This window comes from Pithys albifrons, chromosome Z (assembly GCF_047495875.1).
Source record: "Pithys albifrons albifrons isolate INPA30051 chromosome Z, PitAlb_v1, whole genome shotgun sequence".
Taxonomy (NCBI): domain Eukaryota; kingdom Metazoa; phylum Chordata; class Aves; order Passeriformes; family Thamnophilidae; genus Pithys; species Pithys albifrons.
The window spans coordinates 35,273,331-35,295,282 of record NC_092497.1 but is presented as its reverse complement, the minus strand read 5'-3'; the positions used below and the strand labels follow the sequence as shown (position 1 = coordinate 35,295,282).

Genomic DNA, 21,952 nt, shown 5'->3' with positions numbered 1-21,952 from the left:
TCAATATTTTAAATGCTGTGCTCTGCTATATATCTAAGGTTAGACGAAACATAATTCAATCTTTCCCAGCTGCATCAAGAGTGACAACACTTAAAGAGTTTCAAACCAGTCCTTCACCTCGCAGAAAAACACAACTGGCCTCTTTTGCCATGCTACAGTCTCACAACTTTAACTTTAGTATGTTAGTTGGATTCTAAAATGGCAAGCTTTCAGGAAAATTATAATACCTTTCACATTTCTTAGATGTCCACACTAAATCCCTGAATTTTGCAGGCTACCCACCTTGAGTTAGTTTCCTCCGAAGCACAGGGAGTTTCCATATAAGTAAATCCTGGAGTTCTGATATGTTATTTTCTCCCCTTACTCATGAGACAGCTATGCACTCACCTCTTTATTCCTGAGCTCTCATTTTTTAGTTTATTTTCTGAGTTTAATTTTATAATCTAGGTGTCACTAAGAAGGATTCAAGATGCTACTGTATTATAAAGGGATACACAGTCACTTCTGGTTTTAACTGCAAACAGGAGTAACTGGGATGAACTAAATTGTTTGTCGAGCATATCTGAATAACAGTAATAACAAAGATACTATTAATAATATAAATTAATATTAATTATTAATCAATAGTAAAATAATTGCCTTCAAGCACATCACAACAAAAAAGAAAGAATGTCTTAATGTAAGAGACCTTTGACAGTTACGTCAAAGATTACTGTCTCTTCAGGTGGGGGGCGGGGAAATAGACACAGCTTAAAAATATCCCAAGGCCAAAATAAGCAAACAACAAAGAGAACATCATATTTACATCTTTGTGCATCGCTTTCCTATGCTTTCTGAAATAGCAAAAAAAAGGCCTCTAAGCCTCACTGAACTGAAAATATGGCTTCAAGAAATTCCCCGTTTTATATCGTGTTTCTGACAGCAGAGGGACACTTCTGTAGCGCAGTCCCACCCTATAACTTAAATATCTGTGACAGTATGAAACCTAGATACACAGGGGTTAAACACACCACTTTGAGAGGGTTAGTAAGGTACAGCATCTTTAAAAGTTTATCAGAATAAATATTTTCAGTCACATTACAGTTCTTAATTTTTTCTATTAAATGAAATTTCAGGTTGAGTAGATTTCCAAATTAATCTATTAACATTCAATTCCAGTGGCTAAACCAAACTTGCCTGAAGAGATGGTAGGCCAGGCTCCCTCCCTGCTACACTTGAGAGTATTTTCACAAAAGCAGGGTTACTAGAGGAGATTAAACTGAGCTTGAATGCCCCAGAAGTTTGTTTGGCATCACTGTAATGCCTTCTCCATTGTGTTCTGGGTCCTGTCACCCATAAGAAAATGTACTAAGTACTCTTTTTTAATCTTCTCCCTCTCTGGACTGCATTTATAATTGCTAACACAGCACTGAAGGATCACAACCTGCCCCTGAGTAGAATAATGCTCAATACAGAGATGTGGCAATACACACAGCTACTTAAAGACCCTCTGGTGGCAAAAGAAAAAGGTATATTTGGTTGAGGGAGGGGATGAACACCCATAGATTGTATTTATATATGTAGTTTGAAGTGTCACACACACTTTTTAATCCTGTCTTGTTTTTAAACACTGCTCCCCATGCGCCTCAAGCTCCACAAAGACCCAGGCTCATCATAATGCATTTACACCTGGCTGATGGTATCAGGATGAAAATATACCTATTTACATAGCTTTAGTTACTAAAAAGACAAAACCTTACATTACATTTTGGCAATATAGAGAATTCAAAATATATTAATAAGGTGTAGCTGTAAGTTTATAAACTGTTTATTCTTTGATCAAAAGTTGCTACTAATATTTATTCATGGCTGGGCTTCGTGAACAAAGATTTGGGAAGGGCTCTACCCACGTGGGTGTGTCCTTCGAGCCTAAGCAGTGGATTTTTAGGTGAGGCACAGGGTGCACCGAACTGGCCACACCCTTTAAGTCCTAAGGTCCATTTGCCACGGCCAAGCAAGCTTGGACAGTGACAGTGAAGTCCTCAGGTCTAGAACGTACAGCTCCTGGTATTCCCAGGAGGTCTCCTATCCAAGTACTAACCGGGGCTGACCCCGCTGGGCTTCCGAGATCTGGGTGGGGTGTCAGGGTGGCTCCTAATACAGTGATGTGAAATACAACACTCTTCCTCCACAAAAAAAAAGAAATTATGGAATCGTAAAAAACACTAATTAATCAAACAATTACAAGAATGTTGATCACAGCCAGACAGAGACTGGAAGGGTTATTTCCATTGTTAAAAAATAATAGTGAAGAACCATGAGAAAGAACAAAGTGCACAGCTTGTTTTCTTTGGATAGGGTCCATACAGTATATGGAAAGAGAAGAAGTATTTTCACAGCCCTAAGAAGTCCTACTCCTTTTCCCCTTAAATAGTACTCAGTCCTAACACTGTGTCTTCTTACCTAGCACAACTCCTATCCCATCAATTTCTGTTGAATAATTCATGGCTGCATCTACAGTCTCCAAAGAAAAGGTTTTCTTCCCTGCTGCTTAGCATCGAACACTGTTGATGGTGTCAGTGCCACTAAACACTAGGATAAAAACAGAGAAAATCATTGACAGCCATCTATAGCCAGCAATCTTTCACTCCTTCCTTGCCCATCATAGAGAAAAAAGAAACTGTATCACATACATGCCTCCATCATGAATTATTTAAATCACTGTGGTGAAAAACCACTGGAGCACATTAACAGAAATCCAGTTCTCATATAATTGTGCCTAGAAAACCTAAATGACAGGAAGGTCAGCACCCATTGCCCTGGAGTAGATTTTGCTGTGTTCTGAGCATCTCCCAGTACTCAGCACTTCCTAAGGCACCAGGTGCTGGTCATCCCCATCCCTGTTCACTGCTCTGCCAGCACAACAGCCACAATCTTCTTCTGCACCAGCACAACTGACAAACAATAAAAAGCACTGAAATGAAGACTTTCATGTGACTTTGACAAAAGACAAGACAGCAGCAATTGCTCCTGGAGAACAATGGATCTTAACCACAATCAGAATGGGAGCCTCAACCCTTCAATTTAGCTTTTCCCTCAAGTGTCTCACACTTTCAACTATGAACTAATCAAGCTAAAAAGGCAGAGGGAGCGAGATTGTCATTTCTATTTTTAAATACAAAGGAGACAGTCAGGTACTATCAAGATGAAGGCTAGCAAGATTGACACAGGAAGGATTTATGTCTAACAATCAAGTTAGTTAAGGAAGGCACACACCACTACAAGGCCTTTTCCAGCAGATTTGCATAGTACGTTCCTATGCAAGTAAAACAGGCTTGAATACTGCACTTCATTAAGATGTTCTGTAATATTCTGGCTGGCCTGCTAGTGGAATATTACTGGTAATTTTTGTAATATATTTGATATTCTTTTCCATCACAAAAAGAAAACAGTATCTTACAAAAAACATTTGTATTATCATCTGCCTCTTTCTCACAGTAGGAAGCAAAAAGGAACTCAATGTACTTCTGACCCTAGACATTAATTTTTAGAATTCAAAGATGAAGTGTCACCAGGCTTCCCAATAACCTGTTTAATGTATTCTTGAAAAGTAGCCTGGACAGTCTTATAAATAAAGTCCTTATAAAAAAGTGTAGACAAGCTTATAAATAAGCATGTTTTACATCCAGAAAAGTTCCTAAGAAGTTCAGAGAGACTTGCTAGGACTTACTAATGGTTCTTCTGACACTGAAGAACCTCATTTTCTTCATTTGGCATTTTCATCAAGACATGTTGCATTTTAATGGACATATTTCCACTCAAGCAAAAAAGGCTGGACTTGGATATGTTCACATTCAGTAGAAGATAGTCCAAAGTGACTTCCTGTAATGTGGAGGTAACTAATATTTGAGGTAACAGAAATTAATGTTTTATAAAAATAGGTACTTCAGTACGTCTTACAATACCAAACTGTAGGGACACTAGTAAATAGGAAACAAAAAGACCTATTGAATGCAAAACAGCAAGGCTTTACTACAAAAAGTGAGGCTATAATGTGAAAGCAAACTATTGAACTAAAAATGAGTTTAACAGTGGAGTTCCTTACAAACCATTGCGAGAAATGACATTGAAGCAAAAACAAAACAAAAAAAATAAAAAGGAAAGGATGATAATAATGACACTTGATGGTGGCTAAAAAAAAGAAAAAAATTGGAACTAGTATCAATATAGAGTAAGATCAGACTATCACATTACAAGAACAGAATAGCCTTCAAGGAATAAAGTGATAGTTACAAAACAATACAATAGCACAAAGTCAAGGTCAAGCACTCAGGGAACAGGAAGAATTTCTACTGTAATTCTACTAGAGAATCATCAACTTGAAATAACAGAGGAGGAGAATTACTTGGGTGAATTAATCAATCGGGATGAATACAAACTGTCAGTAAGATAAAGCTGTGAAAAAGGCAACTGCAATCTGCCTGTATCAAAGGAGGAATTTTTCAGTAGAAATGGGGATGTATTAAAGCATTTTACAAGAAACTCATATGGAACTTTGAATATTTAGGGTCACCTGTCTTAGAAAATTCATCATTTACACTCAAGCACATGCAGGAAAAAGCTATGAGAATAAGCAGGGAATTGAGAGGACAGTATGAAGAGGATACCAACAGAGGCTTGTTTACGTAGGCCAGTAAAATGAAAGCTGAGAGGCAATGAGCGCTCTCTAGAAACAAAGCACAGGTGTAAGAAAACAGAAGGAGAGAAACTTTGAGCATTGGAAGTGAATATTAATGAGTAGTGCTGGGAACTGGAAGCCCTCACCATCAGGTGAAGAGCATACTGAACAGATTTTGCCAGCAGTAATAGGGGCAAGGAATGTCACACAAGGCATTTTTATTTAGTTCTGTGCAGCACTACTGTTGTTGAAAGACAGATCTTAGCAGTTCCGTTTTCTGCAGTCCTGTGCCTCGCTCATAACTCAAAGCTCAGACACCACTTTTTTGACTGTCACTCCTTTCACATTTTCTCTTTCTCTTGTGCACAAGCACGAGATCATTTGCATGCACTTCCCTACGAAACCTCCTCTTTCTGAGGTATTCATCAGCTCAGGGACTCTAGTTGAAAGGCTAAAACATCACCCTTTTTGACATAACAACTAGTGCACCTAAAAGTGCAGAAGTGGTTTTGTCAGGTTCTCCCTTAAACAAAAGCTCAAGCTCAGAGTATTTTTAATGTCTGCAATACATCCCAGTGCAGCAGCACCAGACAGTATCATGCTGTTCTGCATAATTAACCAATCTAGAATTCTAGATCTGCCAATTTTTTCTCCTCATCCTTATATTGTAATCCCACAGAAAAATGGAAATAAACTGGCAGTTTCCATCTTGCATTGTAGAATAAACTAAATCACTAGTCAACCACTCTAACCACACTATTTAACACAAGCAAGCTCCTAGCATTGTGGGCATCTTGTGTAAGGATTTCCATCTTCAAGAAACATGTAACTTTGTCATGCAACATGCATGTCACATTACATACAAAAACTACCATACTAATGATAAATTTCAGTATTTAAATGCTAAAAAGATAAAACATTTTAAAAATAAAATTCCAATTGAAAGATAAATAAGGCTGAATAAAAGTTGTAATATTGAAAAGACTTAGTAGTCTTCAACTTGTGTAGTAACTTTTCACAATTATAACCAGCTAAGATCATGTAACTCAACAACTACAGAGATCTGACGAAAACTTATTATGTGCTATTGCAATCTGTACCATGCCTAAATAAATCCAATTTAGTCTGTACACTAGACCTGTAGTACTTACATGAACCCACACTTAGCAACTTAGTAGGACAGACATTATTTTCAAATACGGGGGCAGCAGACAGTCAAACCCAAAAGTTGTACATTATCCTAATGAAGAGCATTACGATAAGAAAAGCCGCATGTTATAAAAAAAAACCACAGCCAGAAATCCAAAGTAGCAATTGTCTTCATCAGATATGGCCCTGACTCATCTAGCATGTTAGGTATTTACATTACACTGGCTAGACTATGAATGTGCATCCAGCAAAGCAGATGTATGGGGACATCCCAAATCCCCTGTGTTCAGACTCTTCGTGACTCTTAACCCAGTCAGCTGTAGAAAAACGCATACATATTTCAGAACTGCGGAGAGACGGGTGGGAGACTTCAGTACTTAAACCTGGCTGTAGACTGCACGATCAAGCTAGCATGCATTTTTGTATTTTAAGAGTGGATGGCAATAGAATGAAACACATCTAAACACAAAAGTGCATGCTTCAATACAAATGTGAACTATATGAACCACTGATACAAACACAATCCTCTTTAGGTGCTGCCTCTGGCTGTCAGGAAAGGTGATGGATGAGCTCTTTACCTAAGGAAGGTAATTTCCTTCAGTATGAAAATAGGATAGATTATTTAATGTCTAATCCTGTATTAGTCCTACACCTCCCTTAAATCTGTAACTTCGTTGCCCCATTTCAGCCACAGTTGTATTAATCACATGAATAGTTTCTTTTCCTACCAGTTTGCTAGAACTTGAACTTCCAGATACTGTGCTAACACACTGATCTTAATTACTGCTGTTATTGAAAGCTCATTGCCAGTTTCTATAGGCACCTGAAGACAAATTTAGCTTGAGCAATTATAGCTTCTGTGCATTATTCCCTTGCTAGCTCAGTTTACTCCCTTTCAGCTAAATTCAGCCTCTGTATCACCATACTCTTATTTCTAATGAAATTATCTATGAAACTATATATATCCAGAGTATATGTCATTCATTTTTAATAGAGTAGAACTGCCTCCATTTAATATGCAGTCCAGCCTGATGCATGCACACAGTAAAAAGAGAACTATACTAAGGAGGGCAGCATGGTGATCAGGGAGAGAAAATCTAATGTAAGTACCGAGTCAGTATGAGCAAGAAGGTAGCTTGGAAGGGAAGGTGCTCCTTGCTGCTTCAAGAGCTACATTCATGGGGAGAAATAGCAAGCTGCTGCTCTTTCAGGATCAGGTATACGCTTAGAAGTCTCTCTGCATGGATGATACTGATTTGGAGGCACTTCTTATGTAATAGCCATCTGTAATGTTATAATTAGACCGAGCAGCATACACGCTGGATTCCTTTTGAACTCTGCCAGCACACAGCTCTTCACCTGTAACAGGAATATTAGGTATCTTTCACAATGACCTTTCACTGTGTGATTTGTCCTTAAGGCTAAATAGCGTTCTCTGCTTAAGCATATTAGGCTTCCTTGGGAGTATAGAATAATCTCAGCAGACACCAAAATTTCCCCTGGTTCTCTAAAAAGCACTCATTTGAAAAGAAATAAGTGATTATTGAAGTTATTTGACTCATTAATTCACATTATGAAGGATTCTGTAAAAACAAATGAAGAATACAATGATAATTTAAGTGAAAATGTTTTTCTAAAAATTGCCACTTTAAAGTTACCTTTAGAAAATAATCACACTACTAATTTTCAGTTTCATTGTCATTTTTCCTCCTGCTGTTGACCTGGGGAAGATGTCCCTGTTAGTGTAAGAGCTACAAAAAGAAAACATGTTATTTTCCCGTTTTACGGTTTGTTAATCAGTTTTTAAACAGATACAGAAGAAGGCTTTTATTTTAACAGCAGTCTTTGAAAAGAGATGATGATTGAGGAAAATGGCTCAAATAATATAGCACACTTATGTGACATTCAGAATATAATAATTCTTTATGCAGCTATTTCCTTGAATTCCAAGAAAACAGCAGGCATTTATGAATAGAAAACACAAAGATACTAATGCAAGAGAGTACAGCTAAAAAAAAAAGTATTTACACAAGCTAAAGAACCACAAGGTTAAAAACACAGGCTATATGGGTGCTCTGCCCTATGGAAATCCCACTAGGCATTTACAATTATTTAAATCACAGTATGGCTCAGGAGTGTCAGGAGTGAGGTTCAGCCTCCAGTGCTCTCTTCCGTGTGCCTCAGTTTCTCAGTGAGGTGAGAACTGTGCAATACAACCACAGGATGGGTTTATCTGATTGCAGTGTCTGTTAAAAGAGTCCAAGGAATTAATATCCAACAGCCTACATACAGGACAGTCTCAGACTAGCCTAAAAATATATATCTGCCTTCCAACAGACCTCCTATTTTTGTTCTCTTTTCTAGGTGCAATTTGTTCTGTTCAAAACACAGATCTGAGGCACTCCAGTAAAAAGTTCTGAGAAACTGTCTACATTTCCACTACAATTTTCAAGTTTCAGTGCTTGCCTGAAGGTAAATGATCATGTACCACCTTATGTATCCCACTTCAATATTCAGCTTAAATAAAATATATTACTTTCAGATGAAGTTATGGCACAGATAAAATGACAATTTGTTTTAAGCAGTAGAAACACACAGCAAGGTGCCAAGCTCTTCTGGTATTCTACGCAAAGCAATGATTCAACAACTTAGCATAGCACATGACCACAAAAAATTCGTAATGTTCTCAATTACTACAAAGATCATGGTTTAATAGCCTAAAGTAAAACATATAGTAAGTTTCCTCTTTCTTTGTAATACTCCTTCTCAAACTGGAATAAAAGGAAGATAATTCATCCCAGAAGCAGGAAAGCTTAAAGCACAGAGAACAATCAGGTAGAGGAAAGCCTGAGGGCATCACCTGGAACCACAGGAAGCACCAGCACAACACCCTCACTGGGGGGAGGCAGCTGACTGGACAGCATAATGCATCCTTACTAGGACTATCCATCTGATGCAAGGACTGGTGTGACACTTTTTTGAGAGAGCAGATAATGGAGATGAACAGTACGTTGCAAACAGCCCAGACCAGTAATCTTAAATCATAATCCTTGATGGAGATTACCACTGTTTGAAAACAAATACCTCAGCACAAAGGTATATGGCACAATACAAAACAAATGCATTCAATACGCCCTGTTTCCTGGATGCTAGTAAAAAAGGCTTCTCTCCTAGAATTCTTCCTTTTGAAAACATAAAGACTATAATGATCTTTCCTTCCCACACTTCACAGAAAATTTAACTTGGAAGCCATGAAATTTGACTAGGAGCACCAAGCTCTTCCTTAGAGAGAAAAAAAGAAAAACCAAAGAAACCAAAACCACATAAAATCAAACTTATGTTTCCTACATAAAATGTGATATGGAATTAAATTCCAAGAACTACATCATTAATAAGAGGCTGAGCTGGAAGAAGATGCATCAAAAGAACACTATAAAATGAAAATTAAAATCAGCATTGTATTGAACACTGGATGTTCTTGCTGTATTTCAGAAGTCCATTCTATTATTTGTTATTCACTCTTAATAACAATGTTAGTAACAACATTGAGGAAGTCAAAGGTATAATCCTAAAAAGTAAAACTGAAATAACCAGAAAAAAACATTCTTTCTTCTGTCACTACCGAGCTTATAAAGTATTTTCAATATTTTATTTTCATTGCAAAACTTCATGAAGCATTTAATTTCCCAATCTTTAGACACTGTGAAAACTTCAAAGAAATGTGAAAGCTTCAATGGACATGAAATATAGCTGTGTTCTTTCAGAAAGTTCTGAAACTAATTAACCTGAAATACTGTAAAAGATGCTACAATACTAAAAAGCTGATTAATCTATTACATGCATTTCAGCAGACACTGTGAGAGAATATTTTTTTCCACACAGGAACCACTGCTTACGGGCATTTAGAAAATTGTTGAAATACTTGGAAGAATTAAGTTGGCCACAACTGTATGCATTTGTCAAAGGCAGACACCAAGATAAGAAGCATGACTGTGTGTTGCTAAACCTGCCTGAAGGTGGCTTTGCTTCATAAACTGCTTTATTTCTGGAGTTAGTTCAGGCACTGAAGCCCTACACTTTGATTAGAAACCAACTTTTAACTGTGCTTTATATATTTTAAACAGGAGCATTTTAAATCTCTCTTTCCTATACTTACTGGTTCTAGATGATAAAAGGTTCATTTGCTTCTGCTCTACCACCTCTAGGGTAGTGACAACAATGGCTAAAACAAGAAAAATAAATATCTGCCTGAAACAGGCATTAATGAAAGAGCAAACAGTTCTCTGCTGCACAAAAGTGAAGTGTGAACACCAGTACTCCAGACTAAAATCACCCCCTATATCTGCAAATAATTAGACACACTAAAGTTAGTGTGTTTTGCTCATAACATGCAGATTTTTCTATATATTGCTCACTATTTCTAATGTGCAGTCCAAACTTGCAGTATGTAAGAAGTCCGTCACACCTAAAGCAGCTTTATATATTAAGCTTAAGAAAGAAGAGCATGCTTGTTGGATTATGAAGGCTAGATGGACCACTAGTCCTTATGCTGATGTGAACATTTGCACTTTTAAAGCTTGTTTGTTTTCACTTCTTGAAAAAATGTTAATACTGAGGGATTGGTTTATTTTTCAAAGCAGGGAGCTAGGGGCTATTTTTTCAATACTGTCTTGACCATTACTGTAAATATATTTCTTTTAAAAAGACTACATTATCCCACAAGGAAAGATTTTTATATGTAGATTTAAAATATTATCACTTCAAATTGTAAATTAAAAAAATACAGATTTATATATTAACCTGTGCTGGACCTGCACAGAAGAATGTTTGAGTAGCTGTCCAGCTGTTTCACTAAATATTTCATCCAACCTCCAGACATTAAGATGTTCATCTGGTCAAACATTAACATACATTATAAACACATTCCTTCTTTACTGAAGGAAATCAAAGATAATATGCAAACAGATCCTTTGCTATGAAAGTTTCAATTTTTTAAAAGCTGGAATAAATTCTGATCTGAACTTTACCATTTTCTTACATACCATTCCCTTCATAAAAGAAAGGATTCTCTGTTTTCCAGCAAAGGATTACTCATTATAAGTAATCCAGTTAAAGCAATGTGGATGTCCACATTCAAAAGAAACACTGGAAACAAGCACACAGGTTCTCCTATTTATATCTGGCAACCCTTGGGAAGGCTGTTCTTTTGGACAAGAAAAGGCATTTAGATTTCAGTGCAAAAAGAGAACAACCCCCTCCAGAAGAAATGAAACCTAAGATTCTCATAGGGAACCTGGGAGAAAAAGGCAAATTGAAAAATTCATGTTAAAAATGCCAAAGCAGCACCATAAGCACTTAATCCAAGTGGTGCATGGTCTCCAAAACTCACATCTGCTCACACTGAGTTATAAACTGCAAGGTAAGATTGCCCCATGCACAAATCTCAAATGAGGCCAAAAATCAGGATTGATTCTCTGACATCAGGATGCTTTTTTTAAAAATGTGTCCAAACCCAAAAGTAGTAAAAGGAAGTAAAAGGCCACAGATACAAATGTCACCATAGTCCTAAGGGTTCAGTTACCCTTCAGAGGGTTTTTTATTTCTAAAAAAGCACTTCAATGTTACAGTATTCCAGCAAATGTGAAAAAAAAACAAACCACCTATCTTGTAAAAACATAAAGTACTTCAAGCTCAGCATAACAAATTCAGAAGAAAGTCTCTCATAGCTGAACATGAAGACAAGCTTTCTGCCTTCACTTTTAAGCTTTGTTCATGATTATTTAATTCTGTGAGTTCACATAAAAACAAGTTTTAGTACTTAGAGACAAATTTGGCAACTGTGAGGAACCACTTTCATACCTGTTCCTCTTACCTTACAGTTCTTTCCCCCTACAGGCCAAGTTAATCAAAGCCAAGATACCTCTAAAGCATGCACAATGGATACACTTGAACTTTATGACAAAGGAAAGTGGAAGAGTGTTTCTAATATTTTATGACCTAAAAAGTTGGTCCTCAGTAATGAATGGGGTTCTTCAACTTGGCCTTGGTGCTACCAGACCTGTAGACTAGCAGTTACACTAATAAGGTACCATTTAAAAAAAAAACTTTTACTGTTAATTAAAACAACTCCTGATTTAGAGTCTAATTAAGAAACAAGATAATGGGATAATAAAAATTCTATTTAAAAAGCTTGACATTTCCAGTCTGATATCTCAGGTCAATAAACAGACTGCATTGCCAACCCTTATTATTGGCTCCCTGCATATTTGTTTATATGGATTTCTTTCTGATGCAGAAATGGGAGTAGCCGGAGGGGTTTTAACCTCCTGAAACAAGAAAATAAAAATAAACCAAAACTTCTGTTTGGTTTGGTTCTGGTTTGGTGTTTTTCAGTTTTCTTAAGAAACATGAGTGAATATTTGGACTAAGTCACACAGTATGCAAATGGCATCCAGCATTTTAATAGGAGAAACCTCATAAGTCATCTTCTGTTCAAAAATCTTGCTCATTCTTGTTCTATACTTTATCTTGTTCCATTCCATCCACTTTGATTTTGTCCTCTTCCACTCTATCCACTGGGGCACTGGGATGCTAGACATACCTATATGCTTTATGGAGTATCACATTAACAAGAAGTCAGCATCTATAATGTCTTTATTACAGTAACAATAATGATTTTTTGCACTTACACATTTTCTTAAAGATCACAACAAAAAAATCTCCTGTTTTTTTCTTGCTGCAGCAGGAGAATACAATCAGCCCTTTGCAGTTTCATTAGTTCAAATACAGAAGGTGAATTTAAGCCCACTCAACTAATTATACTAACCTATTGCTCACTGAAGTGATCTCTGTGGATCCTTACAGGAAATCATGTAGGGAAAATCCTAAAATACAGCAGAAGAAAATTTCCAGTGGTTTCCTTCTAGATTAATTCACGGGAGAACTAGGGGTCAACTCATGGTTCAGTTTGTTACACAAAGCCCAATTCCAACATTTTCAATTCAAATATTTCAGTATTTTCAATATTTCAGATTTGTACTGTAAAAATAAGTTGAAATGACCAGACATTCATGACAAGATTTATGAAGCCAGAACAAAGGGGGGAATCTCAGACAAGAAAAAGTCACAAAGCTGACTTTATTTTATCAAAACGCCATAACTGAGTCTGACAGCCTAGACACCACTTTAAAAACCATCACCTAAATTTAAACTGATAAGAAGGTTAAAATAACAGAAACACAGATAAATAAATAGTGAAAATTTGGGACAACAATTCAAAATTACTTTACTTTATAAAGTTAGTTTTCCTATATTGTCTTCATCCTGCTTTGCCTGAAGGACAGAAACAATCAGAATTGTAGAGTTCTGATTTTCAAGTGCAAGATTAGTTCAGTGTGTCCCACCCCACAGCAGTGTGTTATGGAGTATTTTCAGGTGGTATTATAGAAGTAATCTGGAGGCTACTCATTTTAGTCTGAAGGCAGCTGGCTGGAGGTTTCATCAGTATGTAAATTAAGTACTAACACAGGTCTAGTACCAATGAAAAAGTATAAGCACAAAAATCCAGAACTTACTCTTCTTACAGGACAAGGGAAAAAAGAAGTCATTACATATTTATCCTCTGCTCTAACAACCTATCTATCCTCAATGCAATGTAAAAACAATAGCAGGTATCTCCCAAGCCCTGTTCATTCTGTGTCACACTGGAAGCCTATTGAAGTGGCACTTTTTTCTGAAAACGCATCATCACAACAATTGCTGAATTTCCAGTGAAATCTGAATTCACAAGCAAAATAAGTTCTTAGTAAGACCCAGGCTCAGTAAACACCACCAACATCATAGTCTTTATCCATTAACTGTGGTCTATGCCTAACCACAACAGAAAAAAAAAAAGAACTTTTCAAACCTATACATGTACTAAAGATCTGCTAGCACACACTGTGGAGATCAAAGTTTATTCTTACTGACTTGCAGGCTTCTCCCAAGGCCACAGAGTTTTCCATGGATACAATGGTTTCCACATACAGCATATTTTCTCTTTTGCTGTTCACTCTTCACCTCCTCTTCTTGAAAATTTTGTTTGATCTGCTCCTTGCAGAAAAAAAAACCCTGAAGCTAAGGTAACACAAATACTGAGTCTGTTTGACTTTTAACAAACAAAGTACCATGTGCTAAACCACTATTATAGAGGAATAGGGCTTTTTTCAAATTTTTTTGTTGTTGAAGAGAAGGCAGGAAGAAGGAAATAGGTTTTCTTTTTTGTATTTACGACTCTTGAAAACCAAAAAACACAGGGGAAATCACAAACTCCATAACCACAAGGAAACAACTTATATTGCAAGTCATTTTAGTGAGGAGGAGTGTCAGGCTACCACTGCCATACCCTTAAAGCATCAAAGATTCAGGTCAGTCAAAAATCTATTAAAGAACTTTTGAGATCGTCATGTTCTCTGCAAAACAGCACACAGATTATTTTAAGTGTCACTACAGTTCAAGAGCTGCCACTAAAGAAAGCAGAAACACTTAGCTCCATTTTGTTCCTTTAGTGTGGTTTTACTGGGGGAAAAAAGGGTCAAATTTTATTTCTAATATAACATACTCTGATAAGCACAGTTTAACCTTTTCTCCCCCATCTACAACTCATGCTTCATTCATTTGAAAAAGCTCAGTTTTCTTGGCTTGGATCTCTGCACTTTTCTTGCCATCTAATTAGACATATTTGAAGTTGTGAAGATGTCCATCACCCATTTAAGCTTTTTGTTTTTTTTAATGATACTTCTCTATTTTTAAGACTCAAATGTTTCAGTCAATATGAGGCATTAGGGTGGAAAATAATTGTTGTCATCTGTTCCTCTGTGTTGTTTAATGAAATAAAAAGGAAAGTTGTATAGCAGTTTGGCAGTCTTACTGGCTGTGAAGTGTCATTAAACAGGAGATGGCAAGTTTTATCCACACACCTCTGACTACTAAATTCACAGAACAACCAGAAGGTTTACCATGGGAGGTAGAGAGAAATCAGGCAATATCCTCAAGTCACTCTTCCAGTTAAACAGCATGTGGTTACTAAAATTGCTATGGGTACATGGGAGTTCTGGGTGAAAATGTTCCTTAACCTTTCACATTACCACCATTACAAAGAAAAAAAAACAAAAACAAAAACAAAAAAACCTCCCAGGTGTAGAGTCTGATGCTCATACACCATGAAAAACTAAACCATAAGTCTCGAACAGTGTCATGATAAAATCCTTTATGTAGCTTTTGTTAAGCTGTAGCATTTGACTAAGGAAAGTCTCCTCATGTGCCCTACAGTAAAGCACTTCACTTGAATTTTAACACATTCTCTAACTGCAACTGAAAAAAAGAGGCCACAGTGAAAGGATAAATAAGAGACAACTGTTTTCTTTTGAGCCAGTGCTGCACATAATTATCCTGTTCAATGGACTACTCCTGTGATTTTGGAGACAAATAAAGTTATAGCTGGGTATCTCTGCAGTGCACAACAATTCTGCTGTAAGTTCCATGCATGTTTTATGATTCATTGATAATCAAACTGTATTAAAAAAAAGTTTTTTAGACCAAAAAAATCTGATAAATTTACCAGAATTTAACTGTCTGCCATTTTATTCAGAATTCCTCTAAATCATAGTGTCAGTTGTGAAAAAAGGTCTACTCCTTTTAAACATCAATTAAAAAGGATCTTTTAGGACAAAGTAAAACAGTGTTCCTGAAGAGATAGGTGTACACCACCTCCACAAATACAATTAGATTTTGTACCACACTCCCTGTAACTGTTGCTCTGTGGAAGCCTTGGGTTTCTGATTTCTGCAAAAGGGCCCAAATGTCGTCTGGAAATGAATACAAGCGTCAATTATTCAAACCAATCTTCCAAACACAGAATTCAGATTACTTACCTTATTTGAATTACCAAACCTGGCTTCTCAAAATACAAATTAAGTCTTCCAAACTAAATATAGAACCAAGAAAGAGAAAAAAGTATTAATTTTCAATGTATCATACTTCTTTCTGCTTGCTGCCATTTACCCTATTAGGACCATCCTTTAAAGTGACATGAGAGAACAGAAGAGGTTATTTGAAATTTTTATGGCTTCTCCAAGTCATGTATATCATGGACATGATTTAATAAACCAGACGAGGTGGGTTGATAAAGCACAAGGAATTAACTAGTCCCTTGTCATAAAAAAAATTTAATCAAGAAAAAGTAAATAACATACACAAGCTTTTTGTTTTCAACAAGCAAGTTATCTATCAGATAATGATGTTTAAAGAATTACTAGAATAATACAGAACATATCCGGATGAGAGTGTCTATAATAAATTATTCAAATAATAATGAATATGTTTGCAATGCAAAGAACTGAAAGACAGGACTATGTATTTAGTTAAATCGAGTCTAAAAAATATGTTTGGTTTACATTTCTCTCAGAAGGCACCAAAACTCCCCTACCTCAAGAAGCTCTAAAACAGCTCCCACACTGAGGTAGCACAAAAGGCTACTGTGGAAGCAGCTCTTAGAGAAACCAAGGAAACATACCCCAGAGATTTTAGGACTAGCTGAACTCCATCTTCCATACACATCTTTCTTCTCTTCTCGGAATCTCTACTTTCATAAAACCTTACTCTAGAAAATTTTTGCCCACTGAGATGTAACTCTAAAGTTTCATTTACGTGGCTTTTAACTATGCCATGAACATCATGATTGTCAAAACCCACTCACCCACCAGCCTGCTGCTTGTGCCATATTTGCATGGCCAAAAGTGAAACACTAAGGAGTGAGCTGAAATAAAACAGTCCAGATCTGCAAAATAGTCACAACACAAAATTAAAGAATGTACAGATTTGGTTTTTTGAGCAGCTGTGCCTCAGATATACTTATTACTTCAGAGTATTTGACAGTGTAAGTATATTTCAGAGTGCATCAACTGCCACAACACACACCTCAAATATCCTTGTTCTCCATTGTTCACAAGAACCAGAATTAAGACATCCTGCTTCCTAGTAGACAGTGCTTGGGTTCTATTCCAGACCTTACCACCAAAGTACACTGAGACCTTTTCCTAATATTTTCCCTCTGTGTGCATCAGTCTTTTTCAGATTAAAGAACTCAAGTTTTATTGTTGTTATTGTTGTAAAGCTTTTAACAATCTACAAGTACAAATAACATTGAAAACTTGATGTTAGTCACAGAAGAAATAAAAACAGAAAAAAGTTTCCCTGAAATGCTAATCTGCTTATTGGTACTAAACAAGTTTAGATAATTTGCATTACTCTAGTAAAAATAAACTAAGTTGATAATCATAGAGTGACAAGAGAACAGAATCCATGTCTCAAACCACTTGTTTCCTGAACTACAAGCTCTGCTCAGAGTAATTGCAGCCACAAATACATGCCCATGTTTTCATATAACATTAAATATGGAATACCACAAAATATGCACTCCAGGCACAGAACAACTATTGTCTTTGGTCCTTTATCCTGAGTTGCTCTTACCTTTCTTTAGTGCTTTCATTCTTGTCAAAACAGACCTTACTGTGCCTGTTTCACATAATTAATATAATGCTGGGTTATGCTAACTATAGTAATACTGATTAATGTTTGACATAGGTCCCAAGTCTGTCAGGTTATGAGCTACTTGCTATTTTCCATTGTCTAGCAGAGATGGAGTAATTTTTAATGAGAATCAATTCCATTGAAGAACTCATCTGCAATGCTACAGTGTTTTTGTACATATCCCATCAAGCAACATTTCTAATGAAAATTCAGTGGGACATCTTAACATAATACCCAGAACAGAAAATGTGACAAACTGACTAGTACAGCGGGGGTTTTAGAAATCGTCAAAACAAATTAGGAACCTTTCACAAAAGCTAAGTGCAATTCTGCCTAGGACAGAAACTCTGATTTGAGCTTTAAATGTCCATGTTGCTTTCCTTCTCTAAAAGGGTGCTCTCATATTTAGCCTTTTCTGGAACACAGTCACACTTGCTTACTTTTCTTGTTTAAACAAAACAGAGCAGATTAAATATCAAATTAGATATTAATCTCTTTCAGCTTTCAGGATTCTGTAGTAGAGTCTATTTACACTGTTATGGACGGGTCCAAAGGAGATCGCACACACCAATATGGTGTACTCAGGCAAATCCCAACTTTATGCAAATTAGACAATATATATAACCCGAGGTAACCCCGCCCCGGGCACAGCACATCTGACTCCATAGGCTAAGGTTAGAAACATGTACTTATGAGGTAAAGTCCAAAGCCCCTTCCAGGTGAGATGCTGGGCTTGTTGTTGTTTGACCTCTGAGTCCGGTGTCACGTGGTTCTTCTGGACCCACTAGAGTCAGTGGGCAGCAACATCTCCCCCTCTCATTTCAAAAACCAAAACAAGAATACAAACAACATAATGCACATAATAACATGGTAATTCTAAGTCTCAGCTCCTTAGCCACTTATCCAATGGGGCTGAAAAATGGGAAAAAATTTTGAAAGATCTTAGATTTTGCCAATTCAAGACATAATAGGGCATTTTGTGGGTTACACATTCCTACCTCCCCCTCTCTTGTCAAAATAGACTTTTTGAAGAGGGTACAGTAACTTTTGAAAACTAACACAAACCAATACATGATCAAAACATGTAGGCTTGGGATTTACAAACTTACTAGTGCAAAACAAGAAACTTTTCTCTCACACGTGAGGTTGTGGTCTTTCTGTGTAGTCATCACTACACAAACCACTGTAAACAAAACAACAAACTCTTTAACAATGTCCATTTTGTGCAAAGTGTCCATGAATGTAGAGTGACTTCATTTAGCAAAGAAGCAGGTTCAGTTCATCTGAGCCAACTCTCCTTATGCAATATTTCAAGGTCAATTCTCAAAACTTCTGTGTGGCCATCACAGAGCTTATTGAGAGTAGCTTTGAGTCTCAGTCACTTTAGACACTCTTGGTACTGCAGTAATGCTGTGTGGAAACAAGTGTGAATTCACAGAGAAAATTCACAGAGGCTAAACATAACCAACACTGAAAGAGAGTAAGTACTGATGATCTTACGCTCTCCAGAAAATGTTCTGCAGCTGAGGTGGGCAGGTGTCCTTACCCCTGCAGCTTGCTGGGCAACTTGGCAGTGCAATAAGCTTAAAACTGCACATAGCTGAAAATTAACAGGATTTACTTGACAAACTTTCAGACAATTTTGTGCCTTTAGGATTTGTTTGCAACTTGGAGATACAGGCTAAACAACATGCCAACTTGAACTGGACTGTTCTTGTCTGATTGGACAGTCAACGACAAGTCTTACAAATAAGAGCAATCAAACAAATCATAATAACAACCAGAATTAATACTCCCTGTACTAGCACGGCTTCTTGAGAACTAATTAGGCTCAGGGAATGAACCCATTTTTCTAAAGGAGAAATGTTAACAGTTAGCTTGTCAAAATTATTTTCCACTACTTGTATTTTATCATGGACTTCTTTGGAGTGTGTGAGTAATTCTGTGTAACATAGCCCTTCAAACTCATCACATTGGTAACCATGAATCATTAGCAAGAATTTTAGGGTCTTTCTATTTTGCAATACTGCTTGTTGTATCCTATCAGCATCCATTGAGAGAATAATAAGTACCCTTAAAATGATGTTAAATTGTTCTTGCACCCAGCTATTTAGCATCCGTACTAAACATAATGCTCTGTTTACACCAATCAGAGCAAAAACTGCTGCTATCAAGTTACCTGTATCATGGCAGGATTTTGTTATATGCCCTTTTTTCCACACAATTAAAGCAAGCTCCAGGGCTTTTACTTCCCTTTGGTTGGGTTGATTGTTTATTGAGAGCTGTGGCTAGAGCAGAGGCTTGTAGTTTTGCTTTTTCCTCCTCTTCCACCCAAGGTAGTCTGGCACAAGCCTCAATCAGCTGTACCAATTTTGCTGTAGCGGGAAGGGAGGCAGCGGTGGGCACTGCAGGGGGAAACTGCTCCATGGAGAAAAACTCCCTCCCCATGTTTGTCTTGGCTGGAGGCTTTTGTAAGCCCCGACGGCTCCTGTATTTCCATGAAGCTGAGACAGCATCATTCTAATGGCTTTATGTGTCGGAGCTAATTCTAAGGCATCTCTGGAAGCAGCTTGGATTGCCTCGCACAGATCTGCCCCTATTTTTTCCCATGCCTCCATACAATATGCATGGCCGGCATCGGTTAAGTGTCCGTGATTCTGACACCAGAATAAAAGTCTCTCTAGCACTGGCTTATCTATCTTATGCCCGGTAATATGGGCTATTTTCTCGAAGCCATTTAGCAACGTGGGCTTCTTTACCGATTCGGTGTTTCCCATGTTTTTTTCCTGACTCACCAGTCAGAGTTCTCGTAGTCATCCAACGGATGTTGTAACAACACTACAGCCTTTAGGCTGCCACCGACTCTTGGTCAGATTACCGCGACAACTCACTTCAAGTCTTCCGTGGCCACAGTCTTCCAGCAGCTCTCAGGGGCTGCTACACAAAAAAAGAACCTGAAGTTCTCAGGGCCAAGCAACTCTCAGGGGTTGCTACATATAAGTGCCTGAAATTCGGCATAACAGCAACTCTCAGGAGTTGCTACTAAGGTTTCTGGATCTGTCCACAGCTGGATTTTGTCCCAGAAGATCACGTCCTGGGTCACCAAATGTTATAGACAGGTCCAAAGGAGATCGCACACACCAATATGGTGTACTCAGGCAAATCCCAACTTTATTCAAATTATTCAAATTAGACAACATATATAACCCCGCCCTGGGCACAGCACATCTGACTCCATAGGCTAAGGTTAGAAACATGTACTTATAACGTAAAGCCCCAAGCCCCTTCCGAGTGAGATGCTGGGCTTATAGTTGTTTGACCTCTGAGTCCAGTGCCACGTGGTTCTTCTGGACCCACTGGAGTCAGTGGGCGGCAACATTACACTTTCATAAATGCAATCTCTCCATAACTAATATAACATTTACCTTGAAAACGGGCCCAAGGAGGCCATCTCGCCCAAACACCCTGATTCTTTGCTCAAAGTAGGCATAACTCTGAAAGTACAAGAATTTTGCTTTACGGAGAATTGTCAACAGGTAGTTTCCCCATAAATGTCTACTTCTGACCGCTTATTAGAGGACAGCACTTTCACACTGTGAAAATTTCAAACTTTTCAGCTTTAGAACCATACAAATTATTTCTTCCAAACATTATTTAATCATTTTCAATTATGTACTTGATTCTCCCCCTCCAACTTTAAAAGCTTATTTAAAATATTAATTGAATATATTGAAATCCTTCTGATAACAATCACTATACTCTTAGACAAGAATATTTGTATTTCAGTTGTGGTTGCCCTAATCACTGTAACCCTTTCTACCTTTCCATTAATGCGTCTTTTTTTATTTACTTTTTTATCATTGCATATATTACAAGCAACATCCTTTACTTCTAGGATTTCCTTAGCTAGCTACACATCAATTACTAGTTGAATAAACAAAGTGGTAGGCTAAGTCCTGCTGCTCAAAGTGGGTTTTGATCCTCAGCCATTCATTTCCTGCCTCAATCAATTCCATACATTCCTTGTCACTCTTGATCCTTTAACCAAAACTATTTTTGCAATTTATCTATTAGTAATGTGCCCAATATCTACTGTTGTAAATGTATTCCATATTGAAATTTCCATAATTACCATTCTTCTTCCCCTCCTGTTTTCTCTTTCATAATACAACCAGTTAACTTTCTCATCATTGCTATTTCATACCTGTACCTTTTAGTTATATGTATTTCACTTAAATTCTTCTTATTGTATTCTTTGGTTTATATTTGGGCACAAATGATTTTTAAATAGCCACAGTAGCACAATATAAGCTCCCCATCTCTAGAACTTTATATACAAACTTTATACACACAGTTCTTTGAAAATGTGAATTCCTTGGGATAAAAATTTCAAAATTTTAGGGTTGAGCATATGAATGACACTACAAGTAACAGAAAAGCAACAGAATCAAATAGCACTTCAGACAAACATGATTACAAAAAAAAAAAACAAAACCCAGCACAAAATGCTTAGCAATTTCCTGCTTTTGAAATTTGTAGGAATTTTAAAAATACTTAATTGTCTTTCTAGCTCACTGA

General features: G+C 37.1%; 1 protein-coding gene across 2 annotated transcripts in view; it reads right to left on the bottom strand.

Annotated features, from left to right (window-relative positions):
- COMMD10 (COMM domain containing 10) overlaps window positions 1-21,952 on the bottom strand; it is a 123,439-nt gene that overhangs the window by 54,115 nt on the left and 47,372 nt on the right. Inside the window, exon 6 of one of the 2 annotated variants that reach the window (XM_071580996.1) lies at window positions 15,718-15,770. The exons of the other annotated variant lie outside the window; for it this stretch is intronic. Within the exon in view, the coding sequence (XP_071437097.1) occupies window positions 15,718-15,770 (53 nt within the window). The remainder of the gene's footprint in view (window positions 1-15,717; window positions 15,771-21,952) is intronic. 2 annotated transcript variants of the gene reach the window in all.